At 54.0% G+C, this 20293-nt stretch overlaps 1 protein-coding gene across 2 annotated transcripts; it reads left to right on the top strand.

The window, feature by feature from the left end:
- The first annotated feature begins 112 nt into the window (after positions 1-112).
- On the top strand, positions 113-20265 carry ttbk2a (tau tubulin kinase 2a). Of its 2 annotated transcripts, XM_047017971.1 has the most exons (16): positions 113-394; positions 4898-5040; positions 5636-5783; positions 7828-7901; positions 8124-8264; positions 8666-8770; positions 9352-9417; positions 9505-9597; positions 9723-9848; positions 10327-10484; positions 11270-11477; positions 12200-12405; positions 12517-13015; positions 13698-14048; positions 14776-15644; positions 15928-20265. In XM_047017971.1, exons 2-16 carry the CDS (start codon positions 4972-4974, stop codon positions 16394-16396), a joined length of 3582 nt encoding a protein of 1193 aa, XP_046873927.1. In that variant the 5' UTR covers positions 113-394; positions 4898-4971; the 3' UTR covers positions 16397-20265. The 2 variants fall into 2 exon arrangements, with proteins under 2 accessions (XP_046873927.1, XP_046873936.1); XM_047017980.1 differs by lacking the exon at positions 13698-14048 and having other exon boundaries at positions 15928-20264.
- The last annotated feature ends 28 nt before the right edge of the window (positions 20266-20293 follow it).

Genomic DNA, 20293 nt, shown 5'->3' with positions numbered 1-20293 from the left:
GAGTTTTTGTATTTTCAATGTATTTATTTGTAAAAAAAAAAAACCTGAGCGCGTTCAACAAGCGAGCTGTTGCGACGGGGATAGGATCGTGCACGCGCGCGCAGGAAGGCTGATCGTCGGAGAGAATAGTCACGTCACGGATCTGCAGCGATCGAGAGATGCTGAGGGGACAGTGAGAAGGAGAAAGGGACGATCGAGGGAAGAGAGAGAAAAAACATTAATAGCCTTCTTTTCTTTACGGATTAACAACCACAAACCCTGCTGCACATGGAAAGCATTTCGGCCATGGGATTCCAATTGATGCCACGGCCCCTCGTGAAAACAAACGTAGAGGATTTTTTGTAACCACACCCGGCTCCTTTTGGATCAAGCAAGGATTGGAAGAAGGATCAAGGTATGGGAGAAGCAGCCATTCTAGCGGATGGTGTGATCATACAAACATTCAGGGATGCAGCAGTCGCCGTGACATTGTCGTCAAGGAAATACGAAACAATGCTGCGCAACTGTCAAGTTGTTTATATTCATGCATGATTATTTAACATTCTGCAACTCAACGTTGCTTAAAGAAAGCTTGCTAGCTAGCGTGGCCTGTGTGTATTCGCGTGTACGCGCATCGTAAATCTGCTGTAGCAACGCTTGCTAGCTACGCAGGTTCGCTAACTGCATCGGACGCGGGCTGCTTATTATGTATCGAACCTAATAGTACCTAATTGTCTTTCCAAAACTTGAAACCCCAATCCTCTACAACACCGTGCACCGTGTGTTACCACATTAACTTTACATCACATAAAGATTAGCCAGCTAGCTGAGGTGTGTGCGTTCCTGTGCGTACGTCTAATTGTAAATTTGGTGACCAGTATTTACAAAGTAGAGAAGTTAATCTCAGGTTTTTGACAGTTTCTCAAAGATGGCCAGTGCGCATCACATTTCAAACCAGGACAGGTTTTCCACAGTTTTTGAGGTCAACATGTGGGATAACCAGTGCTCCTGATAGTGGAACGGAATGTGGTACTGTTTACAGTCCATCCCAATATGCAGTCGCCCTCCCGTCTAGTAGCGGGACTACTGAGTTGCCCAGGGCCGGAGGAGGGTCTCCCCACTACGGCATGGCTCCAGAGCAATCAACACAGCCAGGGCCGACTGAAGCTGCCAAATTAGTCAGACCCTGCTTTCATCCCGAGGCACACCCAGTAACAACAACGATTAGTGTAAACAGAGAAGATATTACCCTTTAATGTAGTTTATTCACTGTGTGTTAAGAGTTGTTTGCACATTGGGACATAAATTAACTGCTGGCGTGAGTTATTAGGCTGAATAAATGAATTTACGTCAATGAATGGGTAGAGTTCAGAGGATTAGAGCCAGACAGAGCTAATCTATCATGCTGTCTTTCATTTCACTCAAAAGAAAGAGAGGACAGCAAGAGGGAAGCAAATGGAAAAATGAGCCCATCGCCATGGAGACACAGGGGTCAGAGAGATCATCGGGAGATTGTCATAGCTATATTGACTGGTTTCGGATATCAAATCTGTTGGCGTCGGCGTGTATTATTGACGGTTCACATCGGGGAGGAGGAGGAGACGGCAGCGCTGCCTTCCTTGTGTGTGTGTTTGTGAGGAGGTGTGAGATTAGTCACTGTGTGACCAGCCTGCTGGCTGAGCGGAGCGACTCGGGGCTTCCTGGCAGCGGTCCACCTGTCCTGCTGCTCTGGCTAGCTTGGCTAGCAAAGGGCTTGGGGGCTGAAACCCCTGGCAGCTCCTTCCGGAATCACTCCGGAGACGAGGAGGGAACAAAGCCGCAGGGCGGTGAGAGTCTGTGACCTTGAGGGATTTTTGGAGCCGAGGTTCTCTGCAGAGTGTACTTCAGTGGAATCAGGGCTTGTTTCGAAATGTGACCTTCAGGGGACTTGGGGATCTCCCCCCCCCCCCCCCCCCCCCCCCCTGTCGCCGTGTCTCTAGTACCATGTGTCTTTCCTGTGCTTTCTTGTCCTTTCGATGCAGTCTATCGCTGGCCCAGCACGTGTGACTAGCCGGAGCGGTTGACCTTTAGAGGTTGTCGGAGTTCACCTAGTCACCACCCTGCAGTTTAGAGGCGACTTGGACGGACTGCCAAGGCCACTCCGCTCCTCCGTCGTGCTCGAGTCCAATTTCACCGTCTTGATTTCCTGTGACCTGAGCATGCTCTTCTGCCCCCAGTGCATACTGGGTAGTCTGTTCTGGCGTGGTGTGTCTGGGATGTGACCGTAACCCAGTCGTGCTGCTCTGAGACCTGCTTATGTAACGCCCGAGCACAACAACGTGTGAGCCCGTGATTTGGAGGCAGGCCAGTGTGTTGGATGCCGGCTTGCATGGAGGCAGGTCTTTATGGAGGCAGGGCAGTGTAACAGAGGCTGGACTGTATAGAGGCAGGGCAGTGTGATGGAGGCAGGCCAGTGCGTTGGATGCTGGCCTGTATGGAGGCAGGGCAGAGTAATGGAGGCAGGGGATGTATGGAGGCTGGACTGTAAGGAGGTAGGGCCTTGTGATGGAGGCAGGCAGTGCATTGGAGATTGGCTTGTATGGAGACTGGACTGTAGAGAGGCAGGGCAGTGTGATGGAGGCAGGACTGTAAGGTAGGGCCGTGTGATGGAGATGGACTAGTTTGATCGAGACAGGGAACTCAGGGCAGTGTTGTCGAAGCAGAAATGTGATTGAGGCAGGCTAGTGTGCTAGAGGCAGGGCACTAGAGGCAGGGCAGTGTGCCGGAGGCAGTATGTTCGAGGCAGGGCAGTGTGTTCGAGGCAGGCCAGTGTGATGCAGGCGTGCCGTATGTGTGGAGCAGGGTGAGAGCTCGATCATCTGTGGTAACTGTTTGCCACAGTACTTAGATGACGGTTATATAACGATAATAACTTTAGAGAAGGCGCTGCGGGCCAGAGCGAATCCTCCCAGGTTAGACTCAAATCGACAGTACATGGATCATCCAGCATCATCCACATGCCCAACAAGGCCGCCCCCCATTAGTCACTCTTAGTCACTTTTTTTATTATATCACAATGTAAAGAACATGGAAAGGAATACATTACCAGCAGTCTGCCATCTCCCTGTTTGATAAGTCTGATTAGAAGCGGCCAGTAGACCTACATATTCTAAAGAGAGTCTGTGTATCGGATAACACCATAGTCTAAGCAGACGCATCGTGGACAGCGAGAGGAAGTTGTGTTATCAACAACCTTGACCACTAGACTATGGGAATGGCTATATCTTAGTGGGAGAGCATGTGACTGAAGGTCCTGAGGCTGCAGGATCAATTCTCACTCTTGTCACTTTTGGATGAAAGTATCTGCTAAATGAAGATGATTCATATTATGACCACTATGTTGTTGTTGTTAGATTTCTTTTTACAGAATGAGGTCACTATCACCACAGCACATGTGTCTGCCTGTCGACGTTTGAGGGAGCTTGTTTTGGGACAAGTGAGAGCGACTCGTTTTGGGCGTGCGGGTGGCGCAGTGTGTGTTGTTGTAAGGGAGGGTGGAGGGGGGAACATGTGTCGGCCGGGGCAACAGGTGTGGTGACAGCTGTGGTGAAGCTATGAATCAGAGACCCTGTCTGTGATCCACATAGGAGGGTTGGCTTTCACCAGCCCAGCTTCCCTGATGCATCTTTACTAGCTAGGCTACATTTGTCTTTCCAGGACCCCACAGTGTGGAGGCATGCCTTTTTGATTATGAATGCATGTCATAAATCTATTTTTTCCCCCTCTCTCTCTCTCTTTTTCCTCTCCACTCTTTCCACGTTCTGCCGCTTTTGTCACTCTCTCACTCTCTGTCTGTTTGTCTTTCTTTTTCATTCTCTCTGCTCACATTCTCACGACCTCTCCCACTTTCCCCTCTCTTTTCTCACTTTCTTTCCTATTTCCATTTTCTCTCTCCCCCCTTTCCCTCTTCCACCCCCCTCTCACTCTCCCTCTCTTCCACCCCCCTCTCACTCTCCCTCTCTTCCACCCCCCTCTCACTCTCACTCTCCCTCTCTTCCACCCCCCTCTCACTCTCACTCTCCCTCTCTTCCACCCCCCTCTCACTCTCCCTTTCTTCCACCCCCCTCTCACTCACTCTCCCTCTCTTCCACCCCCCTCTCACTCTCCCTCTCCCTCTCTTCCACCCCCCTCTCACTCCCCCTCTCTTCCACCCCCCTCTCACTTTCCCTCTCCCTCTCTTCCACCCCCCTCTCACTCTCCCTCTCCCTCTCTTCCACCCCCCTCTCACTCCCCCTCTCTTCCACCCCCCTCTCACTTTCCCTCTCCCTCTCTTCCACCCCCCTCTCACTCTCCCTCTCTTCCACCCCCCTCTCACTCACTCTCCCTCTCTTCCACCCCCCTCTCACTCCCCCTCTCTTCCACCCCCTCTCACTCTCACTTTCCCTCTCTTCCACCCCCCTCTCACTCTCCCTTTCTTCCACCCCCCTCTCACTCACTCTCCCTCTCTTCCACCCCCCTCTCACTCTCCCTCTCCCTCTCTTCCACCCCCCTCTCACTCCCCCTCTCTTCCACCCCCCTCTCACTTTCCCTCTCCCTCTCTTCCACCCCCCTCTCACTCTCCCTCTCCCTCTCTTCCACCCCCCTCTCACTCCCCCTCTCTTCCACCCCCCTCTCACTTTCCCTCTCCCTCTCTTCCACCCCCCTCTCACTCTCCCTCTCCCTCTCTTCCACCCCCCTCTCACTCCCCCTCTCTTCCACCCCCCTCTCACTTTCCCTCTCCCTCTCTTCCACCCCCCTCTCACTCTCCCTCTCTTCCACCCCCCTCTCACTCACTCTCCCTCTCTTCCACCCCCCTCTCACTCCCCCTCTCTTCCACCCCCCTCTCACTCCCCCTCTCTTCCACCCCTCTCTTCCACCCCTTCCCCCTGGCCCCGTCCAGGGCTCAGCAGGGTCCAGATGCCCGGCCCAGTGTGAGGCGGGCCGTTGCAGCACTCGGAGAGGTCCACCGGAGGGATGAGCGGTGCCGCGGAACAAGCGGACATTCTCAGCGTGCTCGTCCTGGTCAAGGAGCGATGGAAAGTGGTGAGTGTTTGGTTCGGTGGCGGCGCGTCCGTCCACGGAGCCGCCCCTCCGCCGTCACGGCCGCGTTCTCCTCGAGGCGCCGTCTCCTCCGTCCTCACCTCACCGGTGCCGTACCGGGCGACAGTTTGGGGTCAGTGTCCCTGTGCGAGGAAATGGTGCTAAGATAGCAGGTTCTTAAAATAGCAGTGGAGCTATTTGCAGCTTGCTATGGGCTCCAGGCCTGTCCTCTAGAGACTTTCCCAATCCCTCCTCCTCCTCTTTGTCTCCCTCACTCCTCCTGTCTCCCCCCCCCCCCGCGTGTTCTTTCCCTGAGGGATTCTCCCTCCCTCCTCCTGCTCTCTGACTGAGGAGGTGTCTTACGCAATGTGTAGCGCCGCTAATCCCGCCGCCTGAGCCGCTAAGGCGATGCACAAGATCGCACGCGCCTATGTGTGTTTGCCTCTCTGTAAGCGTGGGTGTGTGTGCACGTGTGTCTGTGTACATGGGTAGGAAGACGCTGTTGACATCTGTTTTGCGGGTGTGGTGCCTTGTAAACTCTGACATGGCTGGCATGTGTGTGTGTCTCTGTGTGTGTGTGTGTGGGGTCCTGCTCCAGGTGAAGAAGATTGGGGGCGGAGGCTTCGGGGAGATCTACGAAGCGCTGGACCTGCTCACCCGGGTCAGTGTGGCCCTGAAGGTGGAGTCGGCCCAGCAGCCCAAGCAGGTCCTGAAGATGGAGGTGGCCGTGCTCAAGAAGCTGCAGGGTAAGAGACACCAGCAGAGAAACCAGCAGAGACACCAGAACTGACACCAGCAGAGACACCAGAACTGACACCAGAACAGACACCAGCAGAGACACCAGCAGAGACACCAGAACTGACACCAGCAGGGACACCGGAACAGAGACCAGAACAGACACCAGCAGAGACACCAGAACTGACACCAGCAGAGACACCAGCAGAGACACCAGAACAGACACCAGCAGGGACACTATTAGAGACACCAGCAGATATATCAGCACAGCCCTTTTGAGACACTAGTAGAGACAGTATTAGGACACCAGCTGAAACACCGCAACAGCCCTTTAGAGACACTAGCACAGCCAAACAGAGAAACCAGCAGAGACACTATTAGAGACACCATTCAAGATACCAACACAGCCCTTTAGAGATACCAGCATTGATCAGCAAAGAGAAACCAGCAATTGGCCAGCATAGTGAGAAATACCTGAGAGAGAGAGGCCATTCTTCAGCCTGAGAGGGAGAGAGAGGGGGAGGGAGGGATGGGGGGAGAGGAGGGATGGGGGGGAGAGGAGGGGGAGATACGAGATAGAGAGGATGGAGTTTGTGAGGGGAGGAGAGAGAGAGAACCTTTCTAAAGCCCTAGCTAACCCTATGGTATTGAAAAAGGCTCATTGGCTAGTATTAAGAGAATGAACACAAAAATACTATTCCTTTCTTAGTGCCATTGAGCATTAGTTCCATTTAAGTGTGTGTTCCTTCCACTCGATTCAAACCCAACTCTGCAAATAGGAGAGATCCTTCGGGGACATTTTGTTTTCTTTGCTTTCTTTTTCCTCTCTCTCTCCCTCTCATCCTGCCTTCCTGTGCTGCTCTGCTGCCAGTCTGGGCCTCCTCTTGAGGGAAAATCAATGGGCTGGATCATGTGTCCTAATGGAGAGCTGCACGATAATACTGTTCAGTGGTTTCCTGAGGGAAGAAGGCTGTAACAGGACACCAGATGACCCACCCCCCCACCCCCACCAAACAGCAACCCTCAAGCCCCCCCCCCCCCACCCCCCAATCCCCCCCCCCCCCCCACTGCTGCTGCTACTGCACCACACACACACACACACACACACACCCCAGTGGAGGAGGGTCAGGGGGTCTCCCTGCTCTGAGGGTGCAGTGTGCTGAAGGGCTCTAGGGCGTGGCAGTGGTCTGGCTGCTGGTGAGCAGAGTCCCCTGAGCTACCAGTACACACGCACACACACATGCACACACACACACACTAGCTGTCACACACTGTAAATCAGAAGATCCACGGGCAGTCACACTGTGTGCGTGCTGGGCTTGAGGGAGGAGGGGAAGGTAGGAGAGGTGGAGGGAGGGAGAGGTGAAGGGAGGGTTGTGGAGGAGAAGGGAGGGTTGTGGAGGAGAGGGGCGCTGGTGTGAAGCACAGAGACAGGACAGGAAAGAGACATGCTAATAGGGTTGGATACCAAAACTCAGCGCTAATATGGCACCGGTACCTATATGACCGGTTTGTACCGGACCGAATCAGAACGCAGATTTCGTTGCCTCGTTTCGGTGCTACCTAAATGCCTGAGCTGTCAATTGAAATATTTTCCCTCCGGTGCTCCGAAACAGACGTAAGAAGCACCATCACCACACATAGTCAGAATAATCAAAACAATTATTTCCCGACTGAGATTCCTTTTTATGTGATCCACCGTTGTTTTGTGGCTCTTTTTTGAAGTAGCGGTTTAAGTATCATTTTTATCGCACCGTTTAAGCACCGGAACTGTTTGGGATTTGGCACCGGTATCTTAAAAACCCAAACGATACCCAACCCTAATGCTGAACCATACATGCTGTCTGAAGTACCCGAGACAAGGAATCTGCTGCATCACTTCCTTAAACGTCTCCCTCTCTCTCTGTCTCTCTCTCTTCTCTCTCTCTCTCTCTCTCTCTCTCTCTCTCTCTCTCTCTCTCTCTCTCTCTCTCTCTCTCTCTTTCACCATTGATCTCTCTTTCCTCTCTCTCCCTTCTCTCTTGTCTCTCACCCCTCCTCTCTCCTTCTCTCCAGGTAAGGACCACGTGTGCCGCTTTGTGGGATGTGGCCGCAACGACCGCTTCAACTACGTGGTGATGGAGTTGCAGGTACGGCTGAGAGGAGATCAGCTTCGCCTCATCCACGCCCTCATCCACACTCTTAGGCTGCGAGTTTGTACTCGTATGCAGTATTTGATGCACAAAATGTAAAAACTAAGGAAAAACTGCCACTCACCACTTTTCACGATAAACACCAGATGAACGGTTCAGTCTCGCCATTTCTCCCGGTCACCTCTGTGCCCGCGTTCACGTGTGGGGCGTGCGTTTCAGGGTCGCAACCTGGCGGACCTGCGCAGGAGCATGAGCCGCGGCACGTTCACGGTCAGCACCACGCTGCGTCTGGGCCGCCAGATCCTGGACGCGGTGGAGAGCATCCACTCTGTGGGCTTCCTGCACCGGGACATCAAACCGGTGAGACGCCGACAGGGAAACGGCCTCATGAAGTCAGGGGGTCAGGTGGCTGAACGGTGAGGGAATCGGGCTGGTAATCTGAAGGTCGCCAGATCGATTCCCGGCCGTGCCAAATGACGTTGTGTCCTTGGGCAAGGCACTTCACCCTACTTGCCTCGGGGGGAATGTCCCTGTACTTACTGTAAGTCGCTCTGGATAAGAGCGTCTGCTAAATGACTAAATGTAAGTGAACCGGATGAAACGCGATGTCCTGTCTGACAGGAAAATGTTTCAGAAAAGGACGACTATGTCGAGAAAGAGTCCTATCTGTAATATTGCGTGGGTCACATGGGCATGATGGCATTTGAAATCGAGCACACTGTTGTTTCATTTTGTTGTCGTCCTCGTCGTCCTTCCCTCAGTCTAACTTCGCCATGGGCCGGTTCCCCAGCACCTGTCGCACCTGCTACATGCTGGACTTCGGCCTGGCCCGCCAGTTCACCAACTCCTGTCAGGAGGTCCGGCCTGTGAGTGTCCACCGAGTGGGGGGAGGGGGGGGATGGTGGTGGGGGGGATGGTGGTGGGGGGGATGGTGGTGGGGGGAGGGGGGGCATGGTGGTGGGGGGGATGGTGGTGGGGGGAGGGGGGGGATGGTGGTGGGGGGGATGGTGGTGGGGGGAGGGGGGGATGGTGGTGGGGGGGATGGTGGTGGGGGGAGGGGGGGCATGGTGGTGAGGGGAGGGGGGGATGGTGGTGGGGGGGATGGTGGTGGGGGGAGGGGGGGATGGTGGTGGGGGGGATGGGGGAGGGGGGGATGGTGGTGAGGGGAGGGGGGGATGGTGGTGAGGGGAGGGGGGGATGGTGGTGGGGGGGATGGTGGTGGGGGGAGGGGGGGCATGGTGGTGAGGGGAGGGGGGGATGGTGGTGAGGGGAGGGGGGGATGGTGGTGGGGGGGATGGTGGTGGGGGGGATGGTGGTGGGGGGAGGGGGCATGGTGGTGAGGGGAGGGGGGGATGGTGGGTGAAGCTGTCTTCAAGGTGTGTGTGTCGCCAGTAAGGGGGGGGATGCTGACTCAGCGCTGTCGTTGTGCCGTGTGTGTGTTCCTCAGCCTCGGCCCGTGGCAGGCTTCAGGGGGACTGTCCGCTACGCTTCGGTCAACGCACACAAGAACAAGGTGAGTCTCCCTCCTTAACACTCTGCCCTGGACAACCCCTCTGCCCTGCGCTAACACGCTAGCCTAACTGCTGGTCTCGTGCCACAGGAAATGGGTCGCCATGACGACCTCTGGTCCCTCTTCTACATGCTGGTGGAGTTCATGGTCGGCCAGTTGCCATGGAGAAAGATCAAAGACAAGGTACGTGTTCCTCCCGAGGTTCCCCCCCTGGCAACCAATCATCATTCTCGCAAGTTTTTTTCCTTTTGAGCGAGGAGTAGAGACATGGGTGTGTGTGTGTGTGTGTGTGTGTGTGGTTCCTCCAGGAGCATGTGGGGAAGCTGAAGGACACCTATGACCATCGTTTGATGCTGAAGCACCTTCCAGCAGAGTTCAGCGTGTTCCTGGATCACATCTCCAGTCTCGACTACTTCACCAAGCCGGACTATCAGGTAAACGGCAAAGGCATCTCTTTAGCACTGCCGTTTAGCTGCCAGACACCGTCACTGCTAGACGCCGTCACCAGGATAGGACATCTCTGTGTGTGTTCAAAGCAAATGTTTGTTTGACACTGACTGCTGAATCTACGGTCTGAATCCCTTTCAAACGTTTGCGGAATGGACCTTCTGATTGTCTGCCGAAATCTCTCGTTGCCTACAGAAGTCTCTCTCGTCTCCAGAGGCTGTCGAGTGTCCGCAGAACTGTTGGTCATCTCTAGAATGCCCGCAAGCCTTTCTATATTTAGCTCTATATATTGCCTTCCTAACGTCTTTTTGCTTTTTTTTTCGCGACTCAGGGATTTATCAAAATCTTCCCCTATGCTTCTTTGCCTTTTGTGCGCCGTCATCGCTATCTCGAAGGAGACCCAATCGACCTTGCGCTCGTCCGCGACCCCCAAAAGCGCGAGGTGACTGTTCCCCTCTGTTGCAGCTGCTGATGTCGGTGTTCGACAGTAGCATGAAGACGTACAACGTGGTGGAGAACGACCCGTATGACTGGGAGAGGACAGGCTCGGACGGCACCCTCACCATCAGCGCCGCGGCCACCACGCCGCAGCACCACACCCGGCTCACTCCGGCTCACATGGGGTAGGGCGGCCGCCCCTCGTACTCTGAACTGGACGTTGACGGCGCTGAGGGAGTCAGGTGATAGGGAGTCAGGTGATAGGGAGTCAGGTGACAGGGAGTCAGGTGATAGGGAGTCAGGTGACAGGGAGTCAGGTGACAGGGAGTCAGGTGACAGGGAGTCAGGTGATAGGGAGTCAGGTGACAGGGAGTCAGGTGACAGGGAGTCAGGTGATAGGGAGTCAGGTGACAGGGAGTCAGGTAGCTGAGCGGTGAAGGAGTCGGGCTAGTCATCTAAAGGTTGCTAGTTCGATTCCCGGTCGTGTCAAATGACGGTGTGTCCTCGGGCAAGGGACTTCACCCTACTTGCCTCGGGGGGAATGTCCCTGTACTTACTGTAAGTCACTCTGGATAAGAGCGTCTGCTAAATGACTCAATGTAAATGTAGGATAAGAACCAACACTCCTCAGCTAAACTAAACGTTGACATTTGGAGACTGATGGAGATGTGAGGACTCCCCAGGTCAAGTGTGCGTGCCACATAGGCCGAGGCCTTAGCGCAGGAGCCCGGGTTCGAATCCGACCCCGGTCATTTCCTGCATGCCTCTCCCCTCCTCTACATCTCCCAGGCAGAAAATGTATTTGAAGAAAAGATGACGATTGTGACAACGGTGACGATGACTGATCACGATGACCATGGAGATCCTGGTTAACATGATCAAGATCAGGACAAGAATAACGATGACAATTATCATGATGACAATAAGGACGATGATGATGATGATGATGATGCTGATTGTGCGTCCCCAGCATGGCCAACGCCTCCCTCATCCCGGGGGACCTCCTGAGGGAGAACACGGAGGAGGTCCTGCAGGACGAGCAGCTGAGCGACGGGGAGAACAACGTTCCCCCGGAGCGCCTCCCGGGGTCGCCGCTCCACCCTCACCGCGTCCAGGAGACGGATGTCTGGGAGGAGCTGGACCGCAACCGCAACCGCGTCCGATCAGCTGTCTGGAAGGTAGGCCGCACACACACACACCCATTCAGACACGCACCTACATCTGTTTCATCGATCCCGCACTTCCTCCGAGTGTTCTCTACAGCCGGGAACACGTGATAAGACATGTGCTGTGGGCTCACCTCAAGGTGGGGAGCAGACAGTCGGTGTGCTGCGTAGCAACATACACAAACAGCTGAGCTAACACTATCTAGAACACTGCGATTATCAAATGCAGGCCTATTTGAGGTCACCGGAAGCAGTCATAAGGTGATTCGGGTGATTCATGGTGATTCGGCCTTTGTCAATTACGCCCCAAAACAATGGAACAAATTACCCATAAATATTAGGGAAGCAAACACGCTAGACATTTTTTTAAAGCAGCTTTAAACCTACCTTTTTACCGAAGCATTTAAGTAATTTGATCTCAAAAGGGTTTTACTACTTTTTTTAGTTATATTATTGTTCTTATAGATTTGCTATTTTAATTATTACTTTTGTCACTTCTATTATTGTTTTTATTTATTTTATGTAAAGCACCTTGAGCTACAATTCTTGTATGAAATGTGCTATATAAATAAAGTCTTACTTACTTACTTACTTGACCACGTCACCAACAGCTGTTATCTCATTGGCTGTGCTTTTGAAAGGCCCGCGGCAGACCAAGGTCAAAGTTGAAACGCCACGGCTGTTTGTTTCCCCGTCACTGACACGGCCTTAAACGTGTCCCTGTGTCCCCGCAGGCTGGCACCGACGACGAGCACAGCAACAACCAGGGGCCCCAGAGCCCGTTCGCGGGGCCCAGCCTGGGCTCCCCTGTCAAGGGCCACTCGGACGTGGCGGCGGCCTCGGACCGCTTCAAGAAGCTCCGCAACATTCTGAGCTTTGAGATGGAGCGCAGGATGACCCTGGAGTCCAAGCCCAGCCCCGAGCGCTTCATGGGGGCCTGGTCAGTGCCTCTGCTCCCCTCCCCTCCTCGGGTCTCTCCATCGCACCACGCCATCCACACGCCTCAGGTAGACTAACCACGCTGTCTCCGTGTGTGTGTGTGTGTGAGCAGCTCAGGGAAGCAGTTGGAGGACCGGGAGCCAGGACCAGGGCCCGGGGCGGAGGGGGCCCAGGGCCAGGCTGCCATTGGTGGAGAGCGACCCGAAAGGGTGTGGCACTACGACGAGGAGTTCCTGTCTGGCGCCGGCTCCCCCAAGCCCCCGTCCCCCGGCTCCCCGGAGCAGGGCGACGGCTTCGTGGCCCTCAACCTCAGCTCCGCCCAGCAGGAGGGCGACTCCCGGGGCTCCTGGGTGCTGGTGGAGCGCCCAGGGGCCTCCCCAGGGGCCAAAGCCACCTCAAGCCCCTCGGAGGAGGAGGAGGAGCTGGAGGTGCTCCAGCCTGAGGACCAGGCCTCCCCGGGGGCAGAGAGGGGCGGCACCAGCCCGGGGTGCACCAGAGGCGGGGGCCCCAGGGTGGACAGGCTGGAGCTGAGCGTGGGAGCCGCGGGACACCTGCCCGCCGTCACCCCCACCAGCCCTGCCGAGGCCCTGGCAGAGGGGGTGCTCACACAGGTAAGGCACCTGGAGCACGACTCCTCACAGGGGGGCCCCATGACGGGCTGTGGGGGCCGGCGCAGTGGTGGAACAGTCTAGAAGGAAGGCGCCTTTGTGTTTGCTTGCTGCTTCCCTGGCTTGCGCAGGCTTCAGAGGGGGAAGCCGGGGATGACCGGCTCCCAGCCTGACTGCGAGCGTTTCAGTTGCGCTCTCCCATCCACAGTTTTACAGCCGCCTTCTTTGCTGATGCCTTTGTATATATATATTTTTTAAGCTTGGCTTTGATTTGAGCACATGGCCCTGTCATCGTCTCCGGTACTGACGACACCAGCACTACCAGCACTGCTGCTTTAGGAGGGGGGGGGGTCATTCTCCCTTCACCTCCAGCCCAGTCCCTCACAGTTGTAAACATACTCTGCTATACCCCTCACCTTCCTCCTCCCCTCACCCCCTCTCAAACTCTGTCCTCTCTTCTCTCTATCTCCTATCTGCCCGTCCTCTCCCCCCCTCCTCTCCCTCCTCACCCTCCTCTCTTTTCTCTCTCTCTCTCTCTCCTCTCTCTCTCTCTCTCTCTCTCTCTCTCTCTCTCTCTCTCTCTCTCTCTCTCTCTCTCTCTCTCTCTCTCTCTCTCTCTCTCTCTCTCTCTCTCTCCTATCTCTCTCTCTCTCTCTCCTATCTCTTCCTCCCCCCTCCCTCTTAGTTTCCCACCTCTCCTCTTTCCCTGCCCGAGGAGTTGTTGGTCCGGACGAGCAGCCCCCTGCTCCTGCGCTCCCCCAGCCCTCACACCCTCCTGACCACCCTGTCGGACCCCCTGCACCAGCGCCACCCCCCGGGGATGATGCGGAGCCAGTCGGTGGACCAGCACCAGGCGCACCTCCATCACCCCCCCACCACCACCACCTCCTCCTCCTGCTGCCGCGTCTCCCTCCCGCCCGCTCCTCTCCCCCGCACGCGCTCGCCCGGACACAGGAAGCTGCCCGCCATCCCGGCGGGCGCTGCCAACGCCAAGTTCCCCTCTGTCATACGCATCACACGGGCCCAGCTGCAGCAGGTGAACCCCCGGCCAAGCCCCCCCTCCGCCGCTCCCCTCCGACCCTTGACCCCTGACCTCTCAACCCCTCGCCGCCCCACACCCCACCCCCTTACCCAACACGCGAACCATGCCTCCGACACCTCTCGCTTCCGTCATTTGGATATTCCTTTCTCTCTCTTTTTGTTGTAAACGTTTTGTTTAAGTTGGGTCATCTATTTTCAATTCGATGTTCCATGTTGTTTGTTGGGTTGTCGAGGCGCAGGATGGCCCATGCTCAGACGCTTGCCGTCGTCATGGTGACGGTGGCATGTGTTTTTGGAATGTCATGACTGCTGAGGTCTTTTTGTTGGGTGTGTTTTGGCTTGTGCTCTCGCTCCTCGCAGCCTCCTCCTCCTTTCTTTTAATTTTTTCTCTCTCTTCCCTCTCTCTCTCTCTCTCTCTTCCCTCTCTCACCTTTGCTGCTTTTGCCTTGCCCTGCTTTCTGTTCCGGTGCTTTCAGCAAGCTACACTTGGCCATCGACCGTCATCCATCTCTCTCTCCAGTCATCTACTGGTTATGTCCTCACATGACCGCTGCTGCCTCGGCAGTTTTCTACTACGGAAGCACTTTACATATTATTGCTGTGATCTTATCTTTTGCCATCTTCATCCTCTCTCCCTCTCTCTCTCTCTCTCTCTCTCTCTCTCTCTTATATACTCATTTCATCACTCTCTCCCATTTTGCCTCTTCTCCTCCTTTCTGTAGTTGACGGCCCAGAAGCCCTCTGGCCTGTCCTCCCAGTCTGTCTCAGACAGCGCCCCACAGTGCCTCCTGCTGGAGAGGCGTGAGACGGAGGCTCCGCCTCCGGACCCCTCCGCCGACCTCCACTCCCCCGAGGAGCGCGGGCCCGCCCCGGACGCCCCCCCGGTGGAGACGCTTGTGGACGGGGACAGCCACGCCAGAGCCCAAAGCCCCGCGCCAGGCAGGGCGTCCTCCCCTGCGTCCCCCCGCTCGGCCCACAGCCCAGTGCTGGTCAACGGCCTCCTCTCCCCCCCCGGCAGCCCCCCGGCGGCCTGCCCCGCGGTGCCGGACCCTGGGGAGGGTGGACCCAGGGAGCCCCAGAAGCAGCACACGCCGAGGGAGGAGGGGGACGCCGGTGTGGGTGGCGACCCCCATCCCGGTGGCGGGGCCTCCCCCGCCGCGCCCCGCAGGGACCCCGCCCGCAGGCTGAGCCGCATCCCCGTCCTGGAGCCCGCCAGCCTCCTGGAGGCGCCGCCCCCCGGCTCCGCCAAGGAGAAGCTGCTCCAGAAGAGGGCCAGCCACCAGGGCTCCTCCCCCGCAGCCTCGCCCTCCCTGTCGCTGGACCGCCGGCCCATCGCCGCCGCCGCCTCCGCGCTCCCCCGGGACCCCCTGTCCTCCGCCTCCGACCGGTCCCAGGACGAGGACTCTCTCCTGGGCTCCGACCGCCAGGGCGACGAGGGCCCCTCCCTCTCCTCCTCCTCCAGCCCCCTGTCCCGCCGGAGCAGGATCCCCCGGCCCGTGAACCCCACCCCCACCTCTGAGCAGCTGGCCGCCCAGTTCCTGCCCCGACCCCCCCCGGGCAAACCCCCCAGTCGCCCTGCAGTGGAAGGCAGGTGAGTGTCCCAATACAGTCAATCCCTTTCTTCTTTTCTTAACACATTACCTTTTGTGGCAACTTCACTTCTATTCATTTATGTCTCTAGCCTTCTTCACTCGGCATATCGAAACTTGATCTGACTCGTTTTGATTGATCGTCATTGTATTATAGTCATTTGTATTTTTATCGTTATTCATCTGCGTTCCTTTGCTTTACTTTAATTTAGTTGATCAATTTTTACTTGATCCTGACTTACCTAACTCTTATAACATCTCCTCCCCCCCCCACCTCTATTCAAGACGTCGTTACCGGATCCGAGCCAGCAGCAACAGCGACTCGGACCTCCTGTCCTGCCTGGCCCAGCTGATGCACGGCGGCTCTGCCCGGAGCTCTCCGCTCCACCACGCTCGCTCCGCGGCCCAGCACGGGGGCTCCCGGCTGGGCATCTGCAGCCTGACCAACTCCCCCCACCACCACCACCACCACCACCGCAGCTCCAGCGCCTCCCCGCGTAGCTCCTCCTCCCTGCAGCGCTCGGTCAGCTCCTCCCCCTCTCGCCACGAGCCCCGGGGCGGGGGCGGGGGCGGGGGCTGCCTGGGACGGAGCCGCTCCCCGCCCAGCTTCTCGGGCTCCCCGCCTCCCCGCCGCACGTACCCCCACCACCAGGAGACGTGCTGCGGCCGGCAGGCTCGCGCCGGGCCCTTCCACCTCCCCAGGGGCAAGGCCTGCAGCCGCGAGGGGAAGTGCTCCGGCAAGCTGAGCAGATAGTCGCCCTGCAGCCGCCCCCGGCTGCAGAGGACGGTGGGAGGGCGAGAATACAATCAGGACTGTCGTCAGGAGGAGGCTCGTTGCCTCTCCCCCCGTCCCCCCCGGAGTTAAGAGAATCTCCGTCCCTCCCTCTTTGTCCCCCTTCACTGTCCCCCTCTGCCATTGTTCACACATCTTCACCCGTTTGCGTTCACGTCTGTCATACAAACACCGGGCGATGTTTTAGAGACGTCCGTTTACCTAAAGGATAGTTTATAGGATTAAAGTAGGGGGAAAAAAACGAAAAAGTCAACTATATGTTTAGACTTAGAGTCTGTCATGCCATGAAGAGCTGTACCCTCCAGGATCCTGGTTCCTGTTCTGGTTCTGGTTTCTAAGCCTTTTGTCAGCTGGTCCCAATCTGCAGTCCACACCTGCAGTACCGGACGTAGTTGCGGCCCCCCTGTCTGAATTCTCCTATATAGGCCTACCGCAGAGGTGACATGACAAGCACTAATTCCGAATTTCTGTCCCTAGTTTGTCCTTGGCACAATCTTGGGGACTGCAGGGACACAATGTGTGTCCAAAACGTACAGTCGTATTTGATGGTGACATTGACGATATTAAAAGTCTAGCTAGTGGGAGCAGCAAAACGCCCGGTCACAGTTCCCTCTCTTTCGCTTCCTTTCGATTTCTGACTCGTCAACGTCGGGCACTGTGTACTCAAAACTGACCTAAAGCGATCAATGAATCTGATCAATCCAAGTGATCTTTTATACAAGCGTGTGAAGTGTGTGCACACGCACACAAACACACACATTCTGGTGCCTCATGTGTTGGTCTGGGGAATCTTCGGATGGCTGCATGGAGTAAGTTCAGGTCATGATTCCTTCGTTCCGTATGTGAATGGTACTGAACTTAATTCTGCTCTTCAAATACTAGTAGTTAATACAAGACTCTGAGTTAGTGTTTGGTAAGTTAGTGTAGATCATCAACACAAACGCGTTTCTCATCGTGCCTTGGCACTCTGGAGAGCTTCTGGCTCTTTCTAGTATGTTTGTGAGAACCACAAAGGGAGCCAAAAAAGACAGTTGTGCCAGCTTTAAGGACATTATTCTTCATGCGGATGGAGAATCGTTTCTTCAAAGAGGAGCTGGAAACCGGAATGTTATTGACGTTGTCATGCATAGTTTGAGAGAATTTACTCCCAAAAGGAAGGAGTAGATTTCTCTGCGATCGTATTGATAATAAAGGGAATGTTAAGTATAAAACTAGATTTTCTGTCGCTAACAAAGATTCAGATGAAACTTTGAATATCTGAATTGTAGTCAACAAAACATTGTGTGTATAATGTCATATATTGTGTTTGCCATATGAAGATCATGGATTATATTCCAAAACGTTTCATTCTTCCAATTGAATCCAAGCATTTATATTGGTCGTGATACAGGAGAAGAAAATGTTCGTTTGTTTGTTGATGACACATGTTTGTGCACTATGAGAACCAACCAAGGTTTGTTTTTCGTCACTGACTTCCATGTTCACTAATCACCAACTCCTTCGCCCAAACCTTCCCCAACCTCCCTCCCTACCTCTCTCTCCCCCACCCTCCCTCTCTCCCCCACTCTCCCTCTCTCTCTCCCCCACTCCTCCGCTTGTAAGATACTGTAAAAATACCTCCCGCTGTTTCCACTACTACTGTTTGCATGCGCTTCAGAGAAAAGAGAAAAAAACGTAAACCGTCCAACCAAACAGGCAGCATACTAGTTCCCCACATGTATCCCCTATCCTGAGACGAACGCTGTTTCAAAGGGATATTTCTTTTAATTTTGTGCTGTTTTGTTTGAATATATACTTTGATTTCCGCTCTATCTCCTAATGAGCCCTGCTCCCACCTGACCCTGACCAGGGCTCCTATTCAGAACTCTACATGCTCATTCCTAAAGAGTACCTGTGCACATGCACTGTCCTGCGAGGTTTTACACGACTGATTGGCTTGTATGAAGTGGCACGTGTAGATAGTTGATCATTTAAGCGGGGGCAAATGAGTATTTGCATAATGAAACCAGTACCCTGATGGATTCTCCACTGGTTTGAATTGTGCTACAATAATGGATTCTCAGTTGCTCGCTAGAATAATAGATTCTCACTTGCTTTTCTAGAATCCCAGGTTCTTCTAATCTACAGGTTAGAATTAGGGGTTCATCTACTGGAATTGTGGGTTCTCCCACTGGTGAGATTAGTTCCACGCTATGGAAGGGGCATCTTGATTGGCAGTGTTTCTAGGGATGTGTGGGTACCTCCTGGTGGGAGGGACAGATACCTGCTTTGGTCCTGAGCAGCTACAACTCATCCTGAGGCAACGTTCAGCCAGTGAGACGCCTTAATATCTCCTCTACTCCCCTGCTGCTAGAGCTAGGGGTGGCTTGACTGCGTCGGCGTTGGACCATTCCACTGTGTAGCTAGCTAGCCAGTCGGCTGTCCTGGGTGTGTGAAGTATCAGGGGTCAGTGATGTGGATTGGGGTCAGAGGTCATGGGGTATGGTTGGGTCTCTGACAGGCGTGTTATTGCCAGTCAAGCCTGCCAGTACTCATTATCCAGGGTCTAGTGGACTACCAGGACTGAGCCTGATTCTGTGTATGTGGCTCAGCTCGTTGCAGTGTCAAGTGCTGTTTTCAGCACCGCTGCACGAAGTATGTTCGACTAGACTCTTGGTCTGTACGAAGTCTGTTTGACTAGACTCTTGGTAGGCGTTATACCTGTGAGGTGGTTTTGAAATGAGACAAAAAAATTCGGCGGCGTTTCATCCTTGAGCGCAAAGTGAATGTTATGCTGGTGCGTCAGCAGTTGCTTGCGAATTCCCATGAATCCTTTCAATCAGTGTTGAGCTCCTTTTTAAACGCTATGTTCGGTACAGCAAGGCAACTAACTTCGAAACAACGTTGCTGCAAACTTTTAATATATACATGTAAAAAATATTTATTTAAAAGATCACCTTCATAAGTTAATAACTTATTTGCTAACGTGCTTCAATGAAATGGAGTGAGGTAACAACAGCATCGCTGCTGGAAAAAGATAATCAGTTGCTTCTTTTTCTTTTATTTCTCGTTGGCGTTGCACCGAGGTATAGCAAGTAGTATTATGTTTATGAAGAGATTATCATTTGTCACTTATTGCGTGGCCTGGTGATTTTAAAGGTGTCATACCTTGTCTATCTGTGGTCCGATCATGATCGATCACGACCGAAGACTTCCTCTGGTTTCAACAGTGGTGTAGTCTGGTATGAAGTGACGGGCATAATGTCAGTTTACCTAGCCCTCCTCCCCGTGATGTCCCACACCCGTGTTGTCTTTCAAACTAATTTATAGTGGGCTTGCGGGAAATCCTTGTGGTCAATTCGGCATATGCCTGCGGATAACGTAGACTACACCTCTCGTTTTAAAGCCTAATGAACAGAAGGATCACATTGTTAAGGGGCCATATTTTAATGTGTGCACTCGTCCAACACCCCCCTTGTGTGTTATAGCGTTCGAAGATAGTTACTGAAAAATTACTTATCTGCTTAAAATATAATTATTTATATGAGTTATTGTTAAAATGACCACCACACACTATTCGTGCCCTTCACCAGTATGAACTTTGGACATTTATTAATCGTTCACATTATAGTGTTGTGTTGCAATGTAATTGTTTTGAAATGTAAATGTACAGTCACGAGGAAAGAATGTAACAAGGGGAGGTTTTGCATTGTACATAACTGTAATTATTTATGTTTATTTTTCATTTGTACCATATCAATGCCTTGTACAGTGTTTTTTCTGTTCGTTTAAAATTATTTTGTATTTTATTTTTATAAACTGGTTATGAATAAAATACTCATTCAGCATGCAGACTAAATAAAATCGTGTCTTGCCATT

Source organism: Hypomesus transpacificus, chromosome 3 (assembly GCF_021917145.1).
Source record: "Hypomesus transpacificus isolate Combined female chromosome 3, fHypTra1, whole genome shotgun sequence".
NCBI classification, from domain to species: domain Eukaryota; kingdom Metazoa; phylum Chordata; class Actinopteri; order Osmeriformes; family Osmeridae; genus Hypomesus; species Hypomesus transpacificus.
Note: the sequence above shows the minus strand (reverse complement) of the source record. Positions and strands in the feature narration are given on the sequence as shown.